Here is a 21,349-nt window from a genome sequence, read left to right as displayed (position 1 = left end):
TAGTGTGCAGGCACTCCAAACTGCTTTGGAGACGGAAATTACTAAATTGCTACGCTTCCTGTGGGGATATATATACCCCGTGCTGATGTCAGATCCGTCTCCAACTGCTAGCACGCGGATACTATCCCATTCGTTCTGAGTCCATCTGGCTACACGCCAGGAAATCCTATTTTCCACATTCCCTCTTGCCGTTGAAGCATAGAGCAATGTTGGAGTCGCATTAACCGTGTGTATGTTTATTGAATAAAGGTATTATCTCCAGGTAGAAGCCGTCATTCCCGCAATCCACCCCCCATGCCTCTTCTCTTCATTCACATCGTCTAGACTTTATCCCACGCCCCTTTGAAATCCTTCACAGTTTTAGTCTTCACCACTTCCTTCGGAAGGGCATTCCAGGCATCCACCACCCTCTCTGTGAAGAAATACTTCCTGACATTGGTTTTGAGAATTCCTCCCTGGAGTTTTAAATCATGACCCCTGGTTCTGCTGATTTTTTTGCAACGGAAAAGGTTTGTCATTGACTTTGGATCATTAAAACCTTTCAAGTATCTGAAGGTCTGTATCATATCCCCCCTGCTCCTCCTTTCCTCCAGGGTATACATACTTAGATTCTTCAATCTCTCCTCATAAGGCATTCGATGAAGACCATACACCTTTTTGGTAGCCCTTCTCTGGACCGCCTCCATCCTGTGTCTGCCCCTTTGGAGATCGGTCTCCAGAACTGAGCACAGTACTCCAGGTGAGGCCTCACCAAGGACCTGTACAAGGGGATAATCACTTCCCTTTTCTTACTCGATATTCCTCTCTCTATGCAGCCCAGCATTCTTCTGGATTTAGCTATCACCTTGTTGCATTGTTTCACCGACTTCAGATCGTTAGACACTATCACCCCAAGGTCTCTCTCCTGCTCTGTGCACATCAGCCCTACACCACCCATCGAATACATTTCTTTTGGATTTCCTCACCCCATATGCATGACTTTGCACTTCTTGGCATCGAATCTCAGCTGCCATATCTTCAACCAGTCTTCTAGCTTCCTTAAATTCCGTCTCATTCTCTCCGCTCCTTCCATGTCCACTCTGTTGCAAATCTTAGTATCATCTGCAAATAGACAACCTTACCTTCTATCCCATCCGCTAGGTCCCTCACGAAGATATTGAACAGGACCGGTCCCAACACAGACCCTTGCGGCACTCTGCTCATCACTGCTCTCTCTTCCGAGCAAGTTCCATTGACCATCATACAGTTTGCTATCCAGGCCACCACCTTGGCACTCACTCCCAAGCTTCTCGTTTTATTTACTAGCCTCCTGTTCGGGACCGTATCAAAAGCTTGGTGCCCCGCTGGGCACTGTTGCCATCCTGTTAACCAGCCCCAGCTAGGACAGTAACGCACCAATAAGCACGGTAAGCTTCTCCAGTAACAGTAGGATAATGGGCAGCACTGGCTCCAGTGCCATAGGCCCAGTGCCCTGTAGCGCATGATCCACTGCCAGCTGGACTCTATGCTCCCGCTCCTCCTCAAGCACCACTGATGCCAACACTGACTGGGAGGAAGGAGGGGTGGCCAGACCTTCAGACCCATGAGGTGGATCAGTGACTGGCACCAAGACTGGTGGAGACAGTCACATATCCCTGGCATTGATAGAGGATAGACCCTCCTCGCTGTGGGATCACGTCATGGGTATCATGGAAAAAGCCGATGCATCCCCATACATCGACAGGGACTGGTGCAGATGCTTAAGTTTTCTTTGATGATCAGCCCCATCTTTCCCCAATGCCAAGGCTGAAGACTATGAACCCGGCATCCTCAGCTCAAAAGATAGACAACGGTCAGTCTTCAGCACCCGTATCCGCGGACAGCACCGATGATCCCGCCGATGTTAATGGCGTGCTGTTCACTGGTGCTGATGGCTTGGACTTCCTCGACCCGAAGAGCCAATCAATCTTGATGAGTCTAAGACTACGTCTCTTTGGGGTCATTTATGCGCACAAGTGACAAACCCAGACGTCATGCAATGCCCCCAGGTAGAGGACACATATCTTGTGAGAATCCGTAATGGATTTGATCCTCGGGCACCAGGGGCATCAATGAAAACCAGATGTAGTCATGATGGAACGAAAGAAAAGGTGTCGTAGACACGAAAAAGGTGGCCACCTTTGATGGCTGGCAAGTACCAGAGCACTGCTGCTGTGGGGGGGAATCAACCGCAAAAGGAAACTTACTAGGAATGCCGAAAACCCCGACTAGGATACTACGGGGAGGCACTGAGAGGAGCCCGTTCATAGAATGATACAGAAAACCATGATGAAAGAAAAAGGTTTTCCACTAGGCCAGAAACAGCCAAAGTGAGCCCAATCAGATCATGAGGCTTACAGCTCCGCGGAAAAGAAGAGACTGAAGAGGGACCCCGTATAAATGCATGATATAGGGCATGCTCAGTGTGCCTAGTCAAAGTGTTTGAAACTTTGACATAAGTTTTCCACATTGGGGCTCTATCTGATGATGTCACTCATGTGTGACTACCAACATCCTGCTTGTCCTCAGAGAAACATGGCATATGCATATATGTTTACCTGCATATTGAGAAGTAAATTTTTTAAAAAGGCACTTGTATGTAAATTAGTGTTTTACTTGCAGACTTCCTTTTGAAAATTATCCTCCCTAGGTATATTGTTCAGGAGGCCATACATGTAAGAAAGTTTAGCCTTTTGAACCAAGCAAACCCACAAATCAAGTCATCTAATGGAGTTCAAATACTGTACCTCCCATTCACTGAAATATTTTACCCAATAATTTTTCTCCTGTGCAATGAAAGAAAGCTGGGTTTTTTAATGAGCGGGATACGTGGGGTATAATCATGAAATTAGCTTAAGAGTGTATAGAGGAGTTGTTGACTATTGAGGGGGGAAATATGGAACTGTTGTTGAGTGCATCAAGAAGGAATAATGGTGGGGGGGCACACTGATTTAATAGATACATACATTCTATGCATACCTGCATGTTGTATCAAGTTGAGACTCAGGTATGTGCACAAAATACCTTGTTAACCCGGACTGGAAGGGTAGGAGCATACAGCATACCTGATTACTTATAGTGCACCTGGCTGAAAGTTTGAGACATATACATGATTTATAGCATCATTTAAATAGTGCTGAAAATCACAACATTGCATATAACATACCATTAAAATTTGAAATATGCATTCATAGCTCTAGTTCCAATACAATATAACATTAAGGAGTTGACATTTCTCTGCAGCAAGTGAATAGATTCAAGAAAAGTAGACTAAGGGGTAGATTTTCAAAACATTTAAGGCTAGGTCTACCTGAATATAAATATCTCCCTGCTGAGCTGCTAAATTTGTCTGGCTAAATGTGCAAGACACAAATTTAGGGAGGCAAAAAAGGGGAGGGAGCCAGAGATGTTTCTGGGGTGGGTTTTAGAGAGTGTTATCTAGTTAACATGTATTTTCAATGCTAACTAGCTAAATTTAGCTAGACAACCCCAGTGCACAAACAGCAGACCTAAATCTAGCCGGATACATTTTGTTCAGCTAGATTTAGGGGAATTATCACCTGTAACCTTAGCCAGTTAGGTACACCTGAAAATTTGACTGATAACCAGGTAAAATTACCAGTTATCATACCTGTTCAGAGGATTTTAAAAACAGACTCAATTCTTTTGCAATTTCTGCAAAGCCTTGAGAATATTCTACCTACAAGCAAGCACTGAGTGTTAAAATCTCTTATTGAGCTCTGCAGAAACAGTTTTCTCCCTCTGTCAAATGCAATAAATAGGCAGATAATGTTTTCGTGTTATTGCCGTGCTGGCCAATTTGAAGGTTCTCCTTAAGTTGCAGGAGTCAGGAGCAAGCAGGACAGGTGTAGGTCTTTTGCCTAATCAATCACCTTCCCTCTGAGGTGGGCCCTCCAGTGCTGGTGGCTGGCAGGTGTTATGGAGGGCGATGGGCAGGGTCAGGGACAGAGAACCCACTGGAACCGGCAGGCAGTGAGAAGCAAGGGGACAGGAAGGTGACCTGGTCATTCTGAACACAAACAGGAGTGAGCACTGACAAGACAGGGACTAATAAATAAGCATAAGGAAGGGTAAGACCATAAGAAATTGCCATACTGGGTCAGACCAAGGGTCCATCAACAGTGGCTAATCCAGGCTACAAGTACCTGGCAGGTACCCAAACACTAAGTAGATCCCATGCTACTCATGCCAGTAGTAGCAGTGGCTATTCCATAAGTGAACATGATTAATAGCAGTTAATGGACTTCTCCAAGAACTTATCCAAACTTTTTTTTAAACGCAGCTATACTAATTGCACTAACCACATCATCAAGCAACAAATTCCAGAGCTTAATTGTGCATTGAGTCAAAAATAATTTTCTCAGATTAAATGTTTTACTTGCTAACTTCATGGAGTGCCCCCTAGTCCTTGTATTATCTAAAGGAGTAAATAACCGATTCACACTTACTCGTTCTAGACCTCTCATGATTTTAAAGACTTCCATTATATCCTCCCCCTCAGCCATCTCTTCTCCAAGCTGAACAGCCCTAACCTCTTTAGGCTTTCCTCATAAGAGAACTGTTCCATCCCCTTTATCATTCTGGTCGCCCTTCTCTGTACCTTCTCTAGTGCAACTATATCTTTTTTGAGATGTGGTGACCAGAATTGTACACAGTAGGTCCAGAGACCAAACAAGGAACCAGATAAAGCACAGAACAGATAGCACAAGGGAAACACATGGACAAGTGGGGGCCACTGGAAGGCCTAACAAAGGACAGGAGCAAAGCTAGGAACACGCAGGCAAGAAATGCCACTGAAAGGCCTAAAACAGTGCAAAGAACCAGGCAAAGCATACAAGAACAAGGAATCCCAGAACAGGGACACTAGGCAAGGAATACAAAGACAAGGGGCCACATTCAGTAAAGATTCCCCGCTGAGGCAGGGAGTAACCTGTGAGGGAGATTTTTATAGGGTGGCCTTGCTGCAACATATAATCTTCAAGGTGGAGGCTACAGCAGGTCCAAGCATGGCCCAAGTGGGAACTCGCCTAGCACCAGCATCATTACATTTCATTTTAGGACCTGTTTTGAGTTTACATTTGCATTTAATGTTTTCTCTTCTCCAAGGTGTTACGTGCCATTTCTCCTCTCTGACAATTATATTTGCAGCTACTTTTTTTAAACAATATTTAAAATTTACTTTAATTGAAGCAAGATAGAATGTCTGTCTGACAAACATATTACAAAAATTAGACATGTAACACACAGATATAGATGATTGGAACTATTTAGAGTTCCTGAAAGAAAACCAAGCCATAGTAGCTAGTAATAGAGCTCAAATCTCACAGAGCCTCTGTACTTTGTTTTTCTGCCTTGATCTTTTCTATGATAAATATTTATTTTATTTATTTATTTATTTAACAGCTTTTAATATACCGGTGTTCGTGCGAGCACATCACGCCGGTTTACAATAAACTTGTGAAAGGAGGAAATTACAAAAAACAGGGAGTGGGGGATGGAGCAGGTTTGAGAGAAAGGGTGGGGGGGGAGAGGGGGGAAAGTAAAGGAGGAAGAAGATAGCAGCTGAGAAATTAAAAGGAACGTAACATTATTTACATGAGAGGCAATAAATGAGGGATAAACATTGTTACAAAGTTACAGCGGATAATGAAAGGAAATATGGATTGTATGGAGTATATATATGGAGGCTTATTTACGGTAGTTATGGCAAGTTATGAGGAAACATATAGATCCCATATAGATCCCATATAGATCCCAAATGCTAATTATCTAAACCAAGAAATCTGGTGTACTAGTATCCCCCTTCTTCCAAAAACTATTAGACAACATTGAGAAGCTTTCTGGAGATTACTAATTCAATTTTTATTTCTATTATCAATCTCTGCTTATGTGTGTACTTACCTTTACATGTGGCTTTTTAATACAGATTGCATATCAATACTTAAGTTCTATAATAAACAGTAAAATGTTTAAATGAAGGTCGGTATAAAAAAAGTTCAGAATAAATAAATAAATAAATAAATGCAACTTACCATCATCTTCACCTAAAAATCAAAAGAAAAAAATGTGAATAGCTTCTAAAATAAAACTGAAATTTCACCTAATATGCACAATCAGTTTTATCAGTTCAACACAGTTCTGCAAAAACACTAATGAAGAACCTATATCATCTTTAAAGGTGGATAAGCTTGAAAATTTGAAAGTTCATTTGAGCCAGAACTATGGAATAAGCTTAATTGGTATGTGCCATCTAGGGCCTTCTGTTCGTTGGGGCAATGCTACTGTAAGTGCCCAAACTTCTAAATTATAAGTTGAATTTTAAGAGTTGTGTGTAAAAATAAGCACATATGCATACAAATGTTGAGATTACTTACCTGATAATCTCCTTTTCCTTAGTGTAGACAGATGGACTCAGAACGAATGGGTATAGTATGCTCGTGCTAGCAGTTGGAGATGGATCTGACGTCAGCACGGGTATATATACCCCCACAGGAAGCGTAGCAACTCAGTAATCTTCCTTGCAAAAGCTGTTATGGATGTGTGTACTGACGCTCAGTGAAATAGTGAAACAGGATTCCCCTGACCGATTGATAGTAGCTGGAGACCACCAGCATTCCCAACCGGAAGGCGTCGACACCTGGCAAAAGAGGACGCTCTTATGTAAACAAATGACATGGCTTACCTTGAATCAGTGAAACCCATGTACACAGGCAGCTGGGCGGGATGCTGAGTCCATTTGTCTACACTAAGGAAAAGGAGATTATCAGGTCTTCTTGGCCAGTCTGGTGCCACTAGAAGAACTAGGCCCCGGTGTTTCTGAATCTTGTGGATGATGGCGCCCAGCAGAGGCCACGGAGGAAAGGCGTATAGCAGAGTCCCTGGAGGCCATGGCTGAACCAGGGCATCGATTCCGCGGGAGAACAGGTCGCGCTTGCGGCTGAAGTATCTGGGTACTTGAGCATTGGACTTGTCCGCCAGTAAATCCATGTCCGGAATCCCCCAGTGATCCACAATCATCTGGAAGGCTGTGGGTGACAGCTGCCACTCTCCCGGATTTAGGCTTTCTCTGCTGAGGAAGTCTGCCGTGGTGTTGTCCTTCCCGGCAATGTGGACGGCGGAGATATCCTGAAGATTCGCCTCTGCCCAAGCCATCAGTGGGGCGATCTCCAGAGATACTTGTCGGCTTCTGGTTCCGCCCTGACGGTTGATGTATGCCACCGTGGTGGCGTTGTCGGACATCACTCTGACTGCTCTGTTCTTCAGTCTGTGAGCAAATCGAAGGCATGCCAATCGGACTGCTCGAGCCTCTAGACTGTTGATGTTCCACGCTGACTCTTCTCTGTTCCACCGCCCTTGTGCGGTAAGTCCTTCGCAGTGTGCTCCCCAGCCGCTCAGGCTGGCATCTGTGGTGAGCAGAGTCCACGTGGGGGAGGACATCTTCGACCCCCTGCTCATGTGGGTGGACTGCAACCACCACCGTAACTGGGTCCGTACTCTGGCAGGCAGAGGTAGGTGCGTGGAATAGTTCCGGAAACGGGGGCTCCAGCGAGAGAGCAGGGAGCGTTGCAGAGGTCTCATATGGGCCCTTGCCCAAGGTACCACCTCCAGGGTGGATGCCATGAGGCCGAGAACCTGCAGATAATCCCAAGCTATGGGCCGACTGGCTCCCATCAAGTACCGGATACGCGTCTGAAGTTTTAACCTTCTCTTGGTAGTGAGACTGACTGCTGCCTGGGTGTTGAACTGTACTCCCAGGTATTCCAGCGACTGGGAAGGCTGTAGGCAACTCTTGCTGAGGTTGATTACCCAGCCCAAGCTTTCCAGAAGGGCAATCACTCTGTCGGTTGTCCGATGGCTCTCCTCTCGTGATTTCGCCCTGATCAGCCAATCGTCTAGGTAGGGATGGACCAGGATTCCTTCCCGTCTGAGTGCCACTGCTACCACTACGACCACCTTGGTGAAGGTCCGCGGTGACGTGGCCAACCCGAAGGGCAGAGCCCGGAATTGGAAGTGGCGTCCTAGAACCTTGAAGCGAAGGTAGCGCTGATGATCCGGATGGATCGGGATATGTAGGTAGGCTTCCGACAAGTCTAAGGCCGTGAGGAATTCTCCTGGCTGTACTGCGGTCTTGACGGAGCGCAGAGTTTCCATGCGAAACCTCGGGACCCTTAAGTATCGATTGACTGACTTGAGGTCCAGTACGGGCCGAAAGGTGCCCCCTTTCTTGGGTACCATGAAATAAATGGAATAGTGTCCAGAATTCACTTCCCATGCAGGTACTGGGATGATGGCTTTCAAGGACAGGAGCCTCGCCAGGGTAGCTTCCAATGCTGCCTTCTTGTGTATGGGACATGAAGATTCCACAAACCTGTCCGGAGGGAGGTGATGAAAGTCCAGATAATACCCCTATCGGATGATGGCGAGGACCCACTGGTCCAACGTAATCTCGACCCATTTGGGGTAGAAGAGGGTTAACCTGCCCCCTATGGCTCCATCCCCCCAGATGAATCGGCGGATTCTCATTGTGAGGCGCGGCCAGGACCTGAGCCCGGGCAGGCTCCCCTCTTGCGCTGCTTGGTCCGATAGGACTGATTCCGGGCCTGAGGACGAGGTGCCTGGTAGCGACTCCTGTAGGGAATGAAGCGCTGGGAGCTTCTACCCCTGGAGGGCCTTGGAAAGGCGCGCTGGTTCCTTCTGAACCGATCTTCCAGCAGTCGAGGTACTGGAGAGGCGCCCCATGTGCTGGCCAGTTTATCAAGGTCGCTGCCAAACAGGAAAGAGCCCTTAAAGGGCAATCTGGTTAGGCGTGTCTTCGAAGGAGCATCGGCTGACCATTTCCGGATCCAGAGCTGCCTCCTGGCGGCTACGGAGGATGAGATCCCCTTGACTGTTGTCCGGACTAGGTCTGATGCCGCATCCGTGAGGAACGAGAGAGCGGACTCCATGTCTGCTGCTGGAGCGTTGTCCTGACCTGTGACAAACAGGAACGCGTCACCACTGTGCAGCAGGTTTCGATCCGCAAAGATAAAGCTGCCACCTCAAAAGTCTGTTTCAGAATGGCGTCCAGTCGCCGGTCATGAGGCTCCTTGAGGGCCGCCCCCCACTCAACTGGAATGGTAGTGCGCTTGACCACAGCGCTAATCAAGGTGTCCACCTGAGGGCACACCAGCAACTCCTGGATAGCCGGTGCCAGGGGGTACATGCCCATCAGGGCCCGACCCCCTTTGAATGAGGCCGCTGGTGCAGCCCATTCTAAATCTATCAGTTGTTGTGCTGCTTTCAAGAATGGAAAATGGCGGGCTGTAGGACGAAGACCTTCCAGCAGGGGGTTCTGCGCAGAGGGCACCGTAGCGCTGGGACCTGTAATATCCAACTCCGCCAGGCACTGAGACACCAGGTCGGAGAGATCCTCTTTAGGGAAGAACCGCCTCATGGTTCTATATGGCTCAATCCCTCAGGGAACTTCCCCTTCGTCCAGGAATTTGGACTCGTCCGGTGAAACCTCCTGGTCCAACTGATCCGGACTGTCTAGCGGCGGGAGGTTCCGCTCACGATAAGGGCGTGAGGGTCCAGGAACAGGATCCGCTGGAGCCGCAACCGCAGCAGCAGCCGCCGCAGTCGCAGCCACAGCAGGAACAGCAGGAACCGCAGGGCCTGGACGGGAAGCCGTTTGCATCTGTACAAAGGCATGAATCCCCTTAAAGAGATCCACCCAGGAAATCGAAGCGGTCTCTAATCGCCGGGGTACAAGATCCCCCGGGATTCCAGATTGGTCGAGACTGCCCGCTAAATCCGGGGTAGCCCCTGGGGAACTGTCAGCAAATCGTGGCTGAGACTGGTCCTGGCCCGAGGGTCCCGCGGCCTCCTCACATTGGGCACATAGGGAGTCTGGCTCTTCACTGTGCGTGGCTCTAAGCTGGCATGCGGAGCAGAGGCCGAGGGCATTAATGCCGGAGGCAGGAGGCGCCCCCGCTGAAGACGCTGAGGCGTTCTGTTCCATTGAAAAGTATGCGCTTAATGATATGCGGCAGCAATATACGCTTAATATAACAGGCGCGCAATAATATGCGGCAGAAATATATACGCTTAATATAACAGGCGCACAATAATATGCGGCAGCAATATACGCTTAATATAACAGGCGCTTAATAATATGCGGTCAGCAATACACGCTCAATGGTATTCAATATGCTCTCAGCAATAAGCGGTTAGCAATACACGCTCAATGGTATTCACTATGCTCTCAGCAATAAGCGGTCAGCAATATACGCAGTGATGTATATAATATGCGCTTAGTCATAGACATGCACCTATCACGGGCGCTCAATACCTGAACAAGGCCAACAAAATGGCGCCCTCCACAGCGTGCCGCCTACAGGCCACGCTGCCGATCCTCGGTTCCTCGGAGACCAAAAGGCAAGAGATGTACGCCTTACCTGATCCTCGGTGCTTCCCGGCTGGAACCCGGGCGGTCTCCGGCTGCGGGGGGAGAGGGCAAGTACCTTCACCGCCGCGTTTGAGGATATGCACCCGCTGCCTCGTCCATGCCGGGACCGAGGCGCCTCGCTCGCCATGTCCGAGCCTCGCCCGGGGGCTACGTCCCTGCCGCGATTCGGCCACCGGACCGGGGTCTTAAACCTCCAGGGGATCACGGAAATCACCCCGGGAAACTCTGCTGGGGGAGGGACCCCAAGGGTATCACCGCAGGAGTGCAGGGCTCGATGTTGCAGTAGAAATTTTAGTAAGAAGAAAGTAGAAAGTAGATTGGAAACACGCTCAGCGAGCGTGCAGGCTCTCCAAACTGCTTTGGAGACAGAAATTACTGAGTTGCTACGCTTCCTGTGGGGGTATATATACCCGTGCTGACGTCAGATCCGTCTCCAACTACTAGCACGAGCATACTATACCCATTCGTTCTGAGTCCATCTGGCTACACGCCAGGAAATAGTGCATATTCGCATTAAGTGCTATGTTACAAACCTCAAACATACACAAGTGCTAATACATTTGCTCATATAAAAAAGGAGAAGGCCAGGGCCTACCAGGGCAGGGCCAGCATTTACATTATTTTATAACCTGCAAAAGTGAGTTATGTATAGCTGTTACCTATGCATATTTATACTTGCTAATTTTGTGGTGTAAATCAGAATAGAATTCTTTATAACCAAATGCTGACCAGGTGAGGGATCTGAGGGTGAGTTCAGGCTGAAGAAACAGGGGTGGTTCGATGACCTAGAGAGACTGGGCAAACTGATTGTCTTGAATATTAGGTGCTACAACCCAAGAAAGAGATCTAGGCGTCATAGTGGATAACACATTGAAATAGTCGGTACAGTGTGCTGCGGCAGTCAAAAAAGCAAACAGAATGTTGGGAATTATTAGAAAGGGAATGGTGAATAAAACGGAAAATGTCATAATGCCTCTGTATCGCTCCATGGTGAGACCGCACCTTGAATACTGTGTACAATTCTGGTCGCCGCATCTCAAAAAAGATATAATTGCGATGGAGAAGGTACAGAGAAGGGCTACGAAAATGATAAGGGAATGGAACAACTCCCCTATGAGGAAAGACTAAAGAGGTTAGGACTTTTCAGCTTGGAGAAGAGACGACTGAGGGGGGATATGATAGAGGTGTTTAAAATCATGAGAGGTCTAGAACGGGTAGATGTGAATCGGTTATTTACTCTTTCGGATAGTAGAAAGACTAGGGGGCACTCCATGAAGTTAGCATGGGGCACATTTAAAACTAATCGGAGAAAGTTCTTTTTTACTCAACACACAATTAAACTCTGGAATTTTTTGCCAAAGGATGTGGTTAGTGCAGTTAGTATAGCTGTGTTTAAAAAAGGATTGGATAAGTTCTTGGAGGAGAAGTCCATTACCTGCTATTAAGTTCACTTAGAGAATAGCCACTGCCATTAGCAATGGTAACATGGAATAGACTTAGTTTTTGGGTACTTCCCAGGTTCTTATGGCCTGGATTGGCCACTGTTGGAAACAGGATGCTGGGCTTGATGGACCCTTGGTCTGACCCAGTATGGCATTTTCTTATGTTCTTATGTGAAAACTTTCAGAAATGTTGATTCTGTGGTAGTTTGTTAAATATGCGGCAACAAGCTAATTATATGGTTTCTCCTGCTGCACAATTATGGAATGGTAGGGGCATTGCCTATAACCTACCTAGTTTAGTTCTTCCCAATCACAGCCTCTTATTTGTATTTTTGTCTTTTTTGTCAGTCTTAGCTAGACTTAAACTTCAAGGAGCAGGGACTATTAGAGGCAATAATCAAACTACCTGCAGTCTGGAAAGTCCCACAGATGATTTATTATGGCAAACCCTAAAGGTAAAAGTAATGCAAATATCTGAACATGTGTCTGCTGTACTGTGAGGGGATTACTTTTAGATCAAACATGTAGAAGCAAGTTTGCTTACTGTAAACGGTGTTTTCCATAGATTGCAGGGAATTTAGCCATGCACAGTGGGTGATGTCATCCGTTATGTCACGAAGGCAGAGTTTTCTCTAAGCTCGAAGAGCTTTGAAGTGCGCATGTGTTCGACTTCCCGCGCTCCTCGAGCTTCCCTCAGTTGGTTTTCCAATCTAATGCTGGTGAAGGTGTTGTAAAGAAGTAAGGCTGTCCAGGGAGGTGGGAGGGAATGCATGGCTAAATTCCCTGCTATCTAAGGAAAACACCGTTTACGGTAAGCAAACTTGCTTTTTTCCGTTGATAAGCAGGGCATTTTAGCCATGCATAGTGGGAGTCCCAAATATGTATGAGAAAAATCAACTTTTGAAGAAAAAACTGTTTTATTATTCTCTTTTCTTTTTTTTGCAACCTGTAGAGAATGTGGACAGCCATCATGACTTGTAAACAGTCCGTAGAATCGCAGAACCTAATGAGGAATCTGCTGCAGACTGTTTGAATGGAAGACCAGGACGCTGCTTTGCAAATGTCCTGAATTGGTACTCCTTCGATATGCGCAATGGAATCTGCAGTCGCTCTGATTTGATGGACCTTAACTGGTCCATCAAGAGGTGTCAATTTTGTAGAATAGCAGTATTGGATACAAGCTGTTAGCCAGTTAGAAAGAGTTTGTTTCAAAACTGGTTGACCTGGATTGTTTGGGTTGAAGGAAACAAATAATTGCGATGTTCGTCTAATTGTTTCAGTGGTATTTTTGTAATAAGCTAAGGCTCTTTTACAGTCTAGGGTATGAAGGAGCCGTTGTCAATTGTCTGAATGTGGCTTCGGGCAAAAAACTGGCAAGGAGATGGTTTCATTTAAGTGAAAAGCAGAAACCACTTTTGGTAGAAAGGAAGGATGTGTGTGTAACATTACTTTATCATGATGAAATTGGAGATATGGAAAATTGATCACTAGTGCCTGCAGTTCACTTACTCTTCTTGCAGAAGTGATAGCTACCAGGAAAAGGACTTTCCAGGTGAGAAATTTAAGTGTAGCAGTTGACATGGGTTCAAACGGTGGATTCATTAATGCTTCCAGGACTAAACTGACATCCCATGGCACTATTGGTTTCTTAATAGGTGGGTGTAGATGTAGCAAACCCTTCATAAATTTTGAAATTAAAGGATGAGAGGAGATGGATCCATCTTTGTCCGAAAGATGGTAAGCTGCAATAGCACTAAGGTGAACTGTAATGGATGTGACTACTAGTCCTGAGAGAGATAAACTATGTAAATAAGTCACGAGCGACGCTGGTGGACAAGAAAAGGGGGGTCGAGCTTGTTCAGTGTGCACCATGTCGAGTATCGCCTCCATTTGAAACCATAGTTACGTCTGTGGAGGGCTTCCTTGCTGCGACGAGAACATCTGTGACATCGGAGGAAAGATTCAATGAGTGTAATATCTGCTGTTCAATCTCCATGCTGTCAAATGGAGGGAGGATTGCATCGGGTGGATTAAGGTTCCTTGGTCTTGAGAGAGGAGGAACGGGTCCTTTGTCAGAGGTATTGGGGGTTGTATGGATAGATGAAAAAGACAGGCATACCATGGCTGTCTCGGCCATGCAGGCTCTATGAGAATTAAGTCAGCCGTGTCCGCTATACATTTCTGGATGGTGCGCAAGATTAGCAGAATGGGAGGAAAAGTGTAAAGCAGACCTGTGTTCCACGGGATTAGGAACGCATCCTGCGATGTTCTGTATCTGCTGGGAAGTAGAGAGCAAATTTTTTTCACCTTCCAGTTCTCTTCAGACGCAAAAAGGTCTATGTCTGGAGTGCCCCAGGACGCGAAGATCTTGTGTGCTTCTATTTGACTCAGCGACCACTCGTGTGGATGGAAAACTCTGCTGAGTTTATCTGCTCTGGCATTCGCAAGGCCTGGGAGGTAGGATGCTTGAAGGAAGATTTTGTTCTGTTCCGCCCACTCCCATATCTGAACCGCCTCCTTGCAAAGAGTCAAGGAACGGATCCACCTTGTTTGTTTATATAAAACATCGCTACCTGATTGTCTGTGTGGATCATCACAGATGTTTCCCGTATCCATGTCTGAAACGCCAGCAGGGAATTTTTTATTGCTCTGAGTTCTAACAAATTTATTTGAAAATTTTGTTCGTCTGAAGACCAAAGTCCCTGAGTTTGTATATGGAGGAGATGCGCTCCCCATCCCTTTGTTGAAGCATCTGTAGTGAGAATGAGTTGGTGAGGGGGGTTCTGGAATGGGCTCCCTCACTTCCTTTAAGAAGAATGGTTGAACCCACCAACGGATGTCTTTCTTCATGGAGTTCATGATCTGTACCTTGTGAGACAGTGGTTGAGTGAGTTGATTCCATTGAGATTTTAGGCCCCATTGGAGCCGTCTGATGTGAAGTTGAGTGTTTTGGACGACATGTATCGCTGCTGCCATATGACCTAGTAGTAACATAATGTGACGAGCTGGAACTGTTTTCCGACGTAATAGAGTCTGAGCAAGAGTCAGCAAGATATGGATTCTTTCTGGAGGAAGAAAAGCTCTGGAAAGTGGGGTTTTGATGATTGCCCCTATGAACTGAATGTTTTGGGTTGGATATAGCTGAGATTTTTCGTAGTTTATTATCCAACCCAGGTTTTCTAGACAGAGGAGTGTGCGTTCTATATGATTTCGTAGCAACTGGGCATCGCAAGAAACAATTAACCAGTCTTCTAGATAAGGAAAAATGTTTATGCCCTGTTTGCGTAAGTGTGCCACAACAGCAGCAAGACATTTTGTGAAGACTCTTGGGGCTGAGGAGAGGCCAAAAGGAAGTACTTGGTACTGGAAGTGTTGCTTCTCCACTTGAAAACAGAGGTATCACCAACAGCGTTTGTAAATTGAGATGTGAGTGTAAGCATCCTTTAGATCGAGTGAGCACATAAGGTCGTTTGTTTGAAGAAAAGGGAGGACGTCTTGAGAGAGGTCATCTTGAATCTTTCTTTCACCAGATATTTGTTGAGTGCTCGAAGATCCAAAATAGGGCGAAGGCCTCCTGATTTTTTGGGGATGAGGAAGTATTAGGAATAGAATCCGTTCTCCATTTGATTGGAAGGCACCGACCAGACAGCCTTCTGTTGAAGGAGGATTGAAATTTCCTTCAGGAGCGATGGAACTTGAATCAGTGGAGTCTTGGGTTGAATGAGATGAGGAAGCGTTGGGATTGAGTTGAAACGTAGACTGTATCCCTGTGATATAATACTTAACACCCATTGGTCCGTGGTGATATGGGACCATTGAGAATGGAAGAAAGATAGTCTTCCCCCTTCAGAAACTGCTGTTGTGGCAGGTGAATTTACAAAGACTGCTTAGGCGGCTGTTGAGCAGCCGGAGGTTTATGCGGCCTCTGGTTTCTCTGCCGTGGTCTTTGTCCCTGCAATTGAGATTGCGACCATTGTTGCTGGAAAGGCTGAGGCCTATAATTAGATTGATAGGGCTGATAATAGCGATATGGTCTCCGGTAACAACAACCCCTTTTATATTGAGGAAAATAACGCCTGGACATAGATGGTGTGTCTAAGGGAGTCATTAAAGACTGAACCGCAATATTCTGTTCTTTAATTAAAGATAGTCGCCTGTAATTTGTCTCCAAATAAATTGTCTGGTCTACATGGTAGATTAGCCAGACTGTCATCAACATCATCCCGTATACTGCTGGCCCGAAGCCATGCGAGACGTCTGGCTGAGACTGAAGTTTTATTTTATTGTTATTTACGATTTTTATATACCGATGTTCATTTCAAAAAGATATCACATCGGTTTACAATAAGGTACAATAGGTAATTCACTATCCCCTAAAAGGGCTTACCATCTAAAATTTTTGTACCTGAGGCTAAGAGATTACAAAATAAAATCATCAAAATCAAAGTTCTTAACAATTAAGCAAAAGGTATAACAAGGAGCATATTAAACAAAGGGTGCACAAAGGGGAGTGCCCCTTTGTCGCACCCCTTCGGTGCGCGGCGCCTGCTGGCTTGGCGCCTTTCAAACTGCCTGGATCCGTTTGCGATGATGTCAGGGGAGGGGGCGGGTCTCAGAATCATGGCTTTCCCCACAGAAATCTCTTCTCAGTTTCAAAGGCAGTTTTTTCAATTTTTTTTTCGTCTTTTTACCTTTTTACTGACAAGTTGCAGATGAACGTGCTGATGTGTCAAAGGCTTCATACGAAGTGAGCAGTAAATAACGCTACAAACATATGATATGCTCTATGCAATTAATATTATTCATAAATCAATAAATAGGTGTATTTTATTTGAAGCCTATTATGAATATTATTATTAATTGCAGAGCGCATATCATATGTTTGCAGTGCTGAACAGAGAGACAGAGCAAAAATAAAAGCCGATCCTCAGGTAAAATTCTTTTACCTGCAGAAATAGGCTGTTTAATTTTTGCCTACTCTCTATGTGGATTAAATTACATGTCTGTATGTATGTCAACTATGCATGTACTTTTACCCACATATGTCTATAGGATTCCAGGGGTGGGGTTTGGTCTCAAGTGGTATTTATGTTTTTTGTCGATAAGCAGGGCATTTAGCCATGCATAGTGGGTGACGTCATCCGTGATGTCACGAAGGCGGAGCTTTCTCTCTAAGCTCGAAGAGCTTTGAAGTGGATGTTTGCAAACCTTGCAGTGGTCATTCTAATTTCAAATGAATTCTTACCAAGCTTTTCTTTTTGCCGATTACTTTTTTGCTCGAGTATTAGAAAGTGTTCTTCCTAAATAATGCTATCACATCTGTTATCATGGCATAAGCTGAATTTGGGCATAAAGCAGAGTTGCTTATCTGTAACAGGTGTTCTCCAAGGACAGCAGGATGTTAGTACTCATAAATGGGTGACACAGGAGGTACGATTCCATCCCCCCCCCCCCCCCCGCTTGTTGACATACATCATGGCTACCTGGTTGTCTGTTTTGATCAGGACAATTATTGAGCAGCTGATCGCTGAAAGCCCATAGTGTGTACCTGATCATCTGGACCTCCAAGAAATTTATCTAACAAGAGCGTTCCTGAGCGGACCACAGATCCTGAGTGCTGAGCCCATCTACATGAGCTCCCCACCTCAGGGTGGACACATCCATGGTTAGGTCAATTTGGATAGGGGGGCTTCGAAATGAGATTCCCTGTTCCAGATTTGAAAGCACCCACCACCAGGACAATGGGTCCCAGAGAGTTGGGGTGACTCAGATGCAATCTTGGAGGCGTCAAGTGGCCTGGCATCACTGCAACCTCAGGGTCTATCGGACTTTGCGCATGTGTAAATGTGCCAATGAAGTGACACAAATAGTTGCGGCCATATGGCCCAACAGTCTCAACATGTGCCAGGCTGACATCTGCTGGCTCTGCTGAATCTCTGCCACAAAAGTTGTCAAGGTGCTGGCCCTCTGACAAGGCAGGAAAGCCTTGGCCCGAGTCTTGCCTAGCAGGCCTCTTATAAAGTCCAAGTGGAGTGACAGGCTGAGATGGGGCTTTGGGTAGTTTAAAACTAATCCTAGTGACTCCAACACTCGGATGGACAAGTGCATTGACCTGGTGGCCCCTGCCTGAGATGGGTTCTTGACCAGCAATTCGTAAAGATATGGGAAAACATGCAGAGGTGTGCCATCACGGCCAGTCATTTTGTGAAGACTCATGGGGCTGATGCTAGCCCAAACGGCAACATACGGTACTGGATGTGCTGTTTTCCCATCACAAAATGGAGATACTTCCTATGACCAGGGAATATCTTGATGTAAGTGTATGCATCCTTTAGGTCAAGGGAGAATAGCTAGTCCACTTTTTCTAAAAGGGAGAACAAGATGCCCAGGGAACTCATCTTGAACTTATCTTTTTTTTAGAAACTTGTTCAACGACCTTAGTTCTAGAATGGGATGGAGTCCTCCTGTTTTCGACCACCCTGGCCATTAAGAGGGAGGAGAGCTCCGCTAGCAGTACCTCCTAATGCTCTATCGGCCCCCAAAATGGGTGCAAGGGCAATTTGGCAGAACACCCAATTGATTCAACTGATACCCTTGACAGACGATGGAAAGAACCCACTAGTCCAAGATTATACTGGGCCACAAAGAACTGCAGCCTGCCTCCAGATGGTCCAATGTCCAGGATATAGACAATTGGACTATGCTCCCCCTAAGACCCCCATCCCTGGAGTTGACTGAGGCACTGGCTGGGGCTCTCTGCTGCCTGGGATGGCTGAGGGAGCCCTGATAGTGTTGATGGGAGTGAGGAGGCGGAGGATAGTACTTCCTTTGGCGAAGGAAAGACTTCTTTTGTCCCTGTCTTGCCAGCATCCTAGAAAAGGACTATGGGTCCAGAGTGCTGGCATAGAGTTGTTAGAGGGTTTCATGATGGTCCTGAAGTTGGGCCACTGTGTCCCTCGCCCTATCTCCGAAGAGATTCTCCCCAGTACACGGCACATCAGCGATCAGAGGTCTGAAGTAAAGGATGCCATTCTGCGGGCACCGGTTCCTGCTGCAGAGACTCTTGATGGAGCTGCTTTGGAGTGGGCAATGCAGTAGCATCAAACACTCTACTCTTGGCCTTGAGCACTGGAAGGTGTTTAACCTCAAAAGTGTGTGACTATGCATAGAAATGCTTCTCCTGCATCACATGGAAGGAATGAAATGTTTCCCTGCTCCTGGACCTCTCTTTTTGAGTCTTTCCTCTGAAGATACCAATTGACCCCTTGGTGCAGAGGGACCACCAGCAGTGTGGCTCCTTTGATGCCAATACCTTCACTGACAATGAAGAATGCAATGGTCTTTGGCACCAATCTAAAGATGACCAGAAGTCTCTAGCTTTGGAGCTTGACAGCCTTATGTGAAAGATTAGTGCAGAAGGCTCAGCTAGGGCAATCATCTAATGCAATCCTTGTTCTACTATGCTTTTGATGTAATTGTGATGAAAAATTAAGTGAGAACTGCTAGGAAACCTTACAAGAGTAAGGGAAAAAAACTCTGGGGCAATGTAGCTGTTAAAAATGAAAATGCAAATTAGAAAAAGGTTGAAACACTTCTCTAAATAAGAAGAGAGGTAACCAAAGAAGCCCAATGTTAGCAAGAAGAAATGTGAAAATTCACTTGAACACAAATCTGACGAGGAGAATCATGTAACATGCATCCAGCTGGGTTCATGAACAATAAAGGCCTGACGGGGTTTGCGTATCAATGGCTGCTGCTTGGAAAGTCCCTTGCTTACTCAGAAAAGTCTTTTAGGCTTTTCTAAACTTTGCAACAAATGCTCTGCATCAACACTACTGGAAGATATCACCCATGTGTGCGGCTGGTTCATCTTGCTTGTTGGAGAAAACACCTTTGAGGTTAATATTTTAATATCTAAAAAGGATACAGAAAGGCACTTTGATTGTGGAATGCCCGAAAATATTAATGAAATATGAGTGGTCAAATTAACATAATTAAGTAACTAAACAAGGATTTACATTTTGCAAGTAAATTAGAACATAATGAAGACTCACCTCTGCTGGGTGCCAAAGGATTTAATGGACGATAGACAGACCGAGGCCTTAAAAAGAAAAAAAAAATGATATGCATACATATATTTGTACACAATGGATTTCAGAATCAAAATAGTAACATTTGTGTAATTACTTAAAGCAGTTTTCTTCATAAATACTGTTCCACACTCTCCATGCTGAGGACCCTTTGTAACCGGTGTAACGCTCTGGATTTAACAGCAGATCCACATACTGTGTATCAGGAGAACCTTCATCTAAACAGAAAACAAAAACAAACTCTTACAATTTCCAAACACTAGTAGCCAATTTATACAAATATGCTGCAAAGCTGTACATATGCTGTATTCTGTAGACTGGATTCAAGCATAGAATAGGACAGCAGATAAGGATCAAAAGGCTCACCTACTCTGTCCAGTATCATTCTCGGTACAGTAACAGACCTAAGTTAATCTCCACTTTATTCCTCACATCTCTACAACTAGGGATGTTCTGTGCTTATCTCATACTTTCTTGAATTCTGTTACTGATTTTGTCTATACTACTTCTACTGGGAGAATTTCATGCATACTCCTCCCTCTTCTATGAAGAAATACTTCTTGACCTCACTTACACCTCTTGAAATCTACAGCATTCTTTCCTCTGGAATAAGCAAGTCTGCTTACCATAAACTGTGTTTTCCGTAGATAGCAGGGTGAATTAGTTATACTGCCTGGGAATGTCCTCAAGTCCTCTAGGTGGCGGAGCTCCTCAAAGCACCCAGAGGTCTACTCTATGTGCCTGTGTGTGACCACCACCATGCGGCTCCCAGCCTACCTCAGCTTATTATCCAAGCTTGTGCTGTATGATTAGGAGACTGTCCAGGGAGGTGGGTGGGTTAGCATGGCTAATTCATTCTGCTATCTACAGAAAACACCATTTAAGGGAAGCAAACTTGCTATTTTCCCTGCAGATAAGCCGGCTGAATTAGCCATACTGCCTGGGAGTCCCCAGCTGGAAGGTTGAGCCGCCACATGATCCCTGAAGTGGTATGCAGTTCATTCCGGTTCTCATGTAAGGTGTGCTCACAACCTGGCACCTCATTGCAGACAGTCTCTTTAGTTATTCATAAGAACATAAGAAATTGCCATGCTGGGTCAGACCAAGGGTCCATCAGGCCAGCATCCTGTTTCCAACAGAGGCCAAACCAGGCCACAAGAACCTGGTAATTATCCAAACACTAAACTAGAAGGATGGCTCAACCCACCACAGCGTCTGCTGCTGTCTGCTGGTTGAGGCAGTAGTGTGAGGTGAACATATGTAGTGATGACTACGTAGTGGCTTGACATATGTCCTGGATAGGTATGTTGCTTAGGTAAGCGACTGAGGCT

At 45.7% G+C, this 21,349-nt stretch overlaps 1 protein-coding gene across 4 annotated transcripts in view; it reads right to left on the bottom strand.

The window, feature by feature from the left end:
- The window catches only part of ERO1B (endoplasmic reticulum oxidoreductase 1 beta), a 281,408-nt gene that overhangs the window by 132,907 nt on the left and 127,152 nt on the right, over positions 1 to 21,349 (bottom strand). For all 4 annotated transcript variants that reach the window (XM_029593832.1, XM_029593830.1, XM_029593833.1 and 1 more), the window contains exons 7-9: positions 20,116 to 20,236; positions 19,983 to 20,029; positions 6,072 to 6,083 (exon numbers count right to left, since the gene is read on the bottom strand). In XM_029593832.1, the coding sequence (XP_029449692.1) occupies positions 6,072 to 6,083; positions 19,983 to 20,029; positions 20,116 to 20,236 (180 nt within the window). The remainder of the gene's footprint in view (positions 1 to 6,071; positions 6,084 to 19,982; positions 20,030 to 20,115; positions 20,237 to 21,349) is intronic.

Source organism: Rhinatrema bivittatum, chromosome 3, assembly GCF_901001135.1.
Source record: "Rhinatrema bivittatum chromosome 3, aRhiBiv1.1, whole genome shotgun sequence".
NCBI lineage: Eukaryota > Metazoa > Chordata > Amphibia > Gymnophiona > Rhinatrematidae > Rhinatrema > Rhinatrema bivittatum.
Note: the sequence above shows the minus strand (reverse complement) of the source record. Positions and strands in the feature narration are given on the sequence as shown.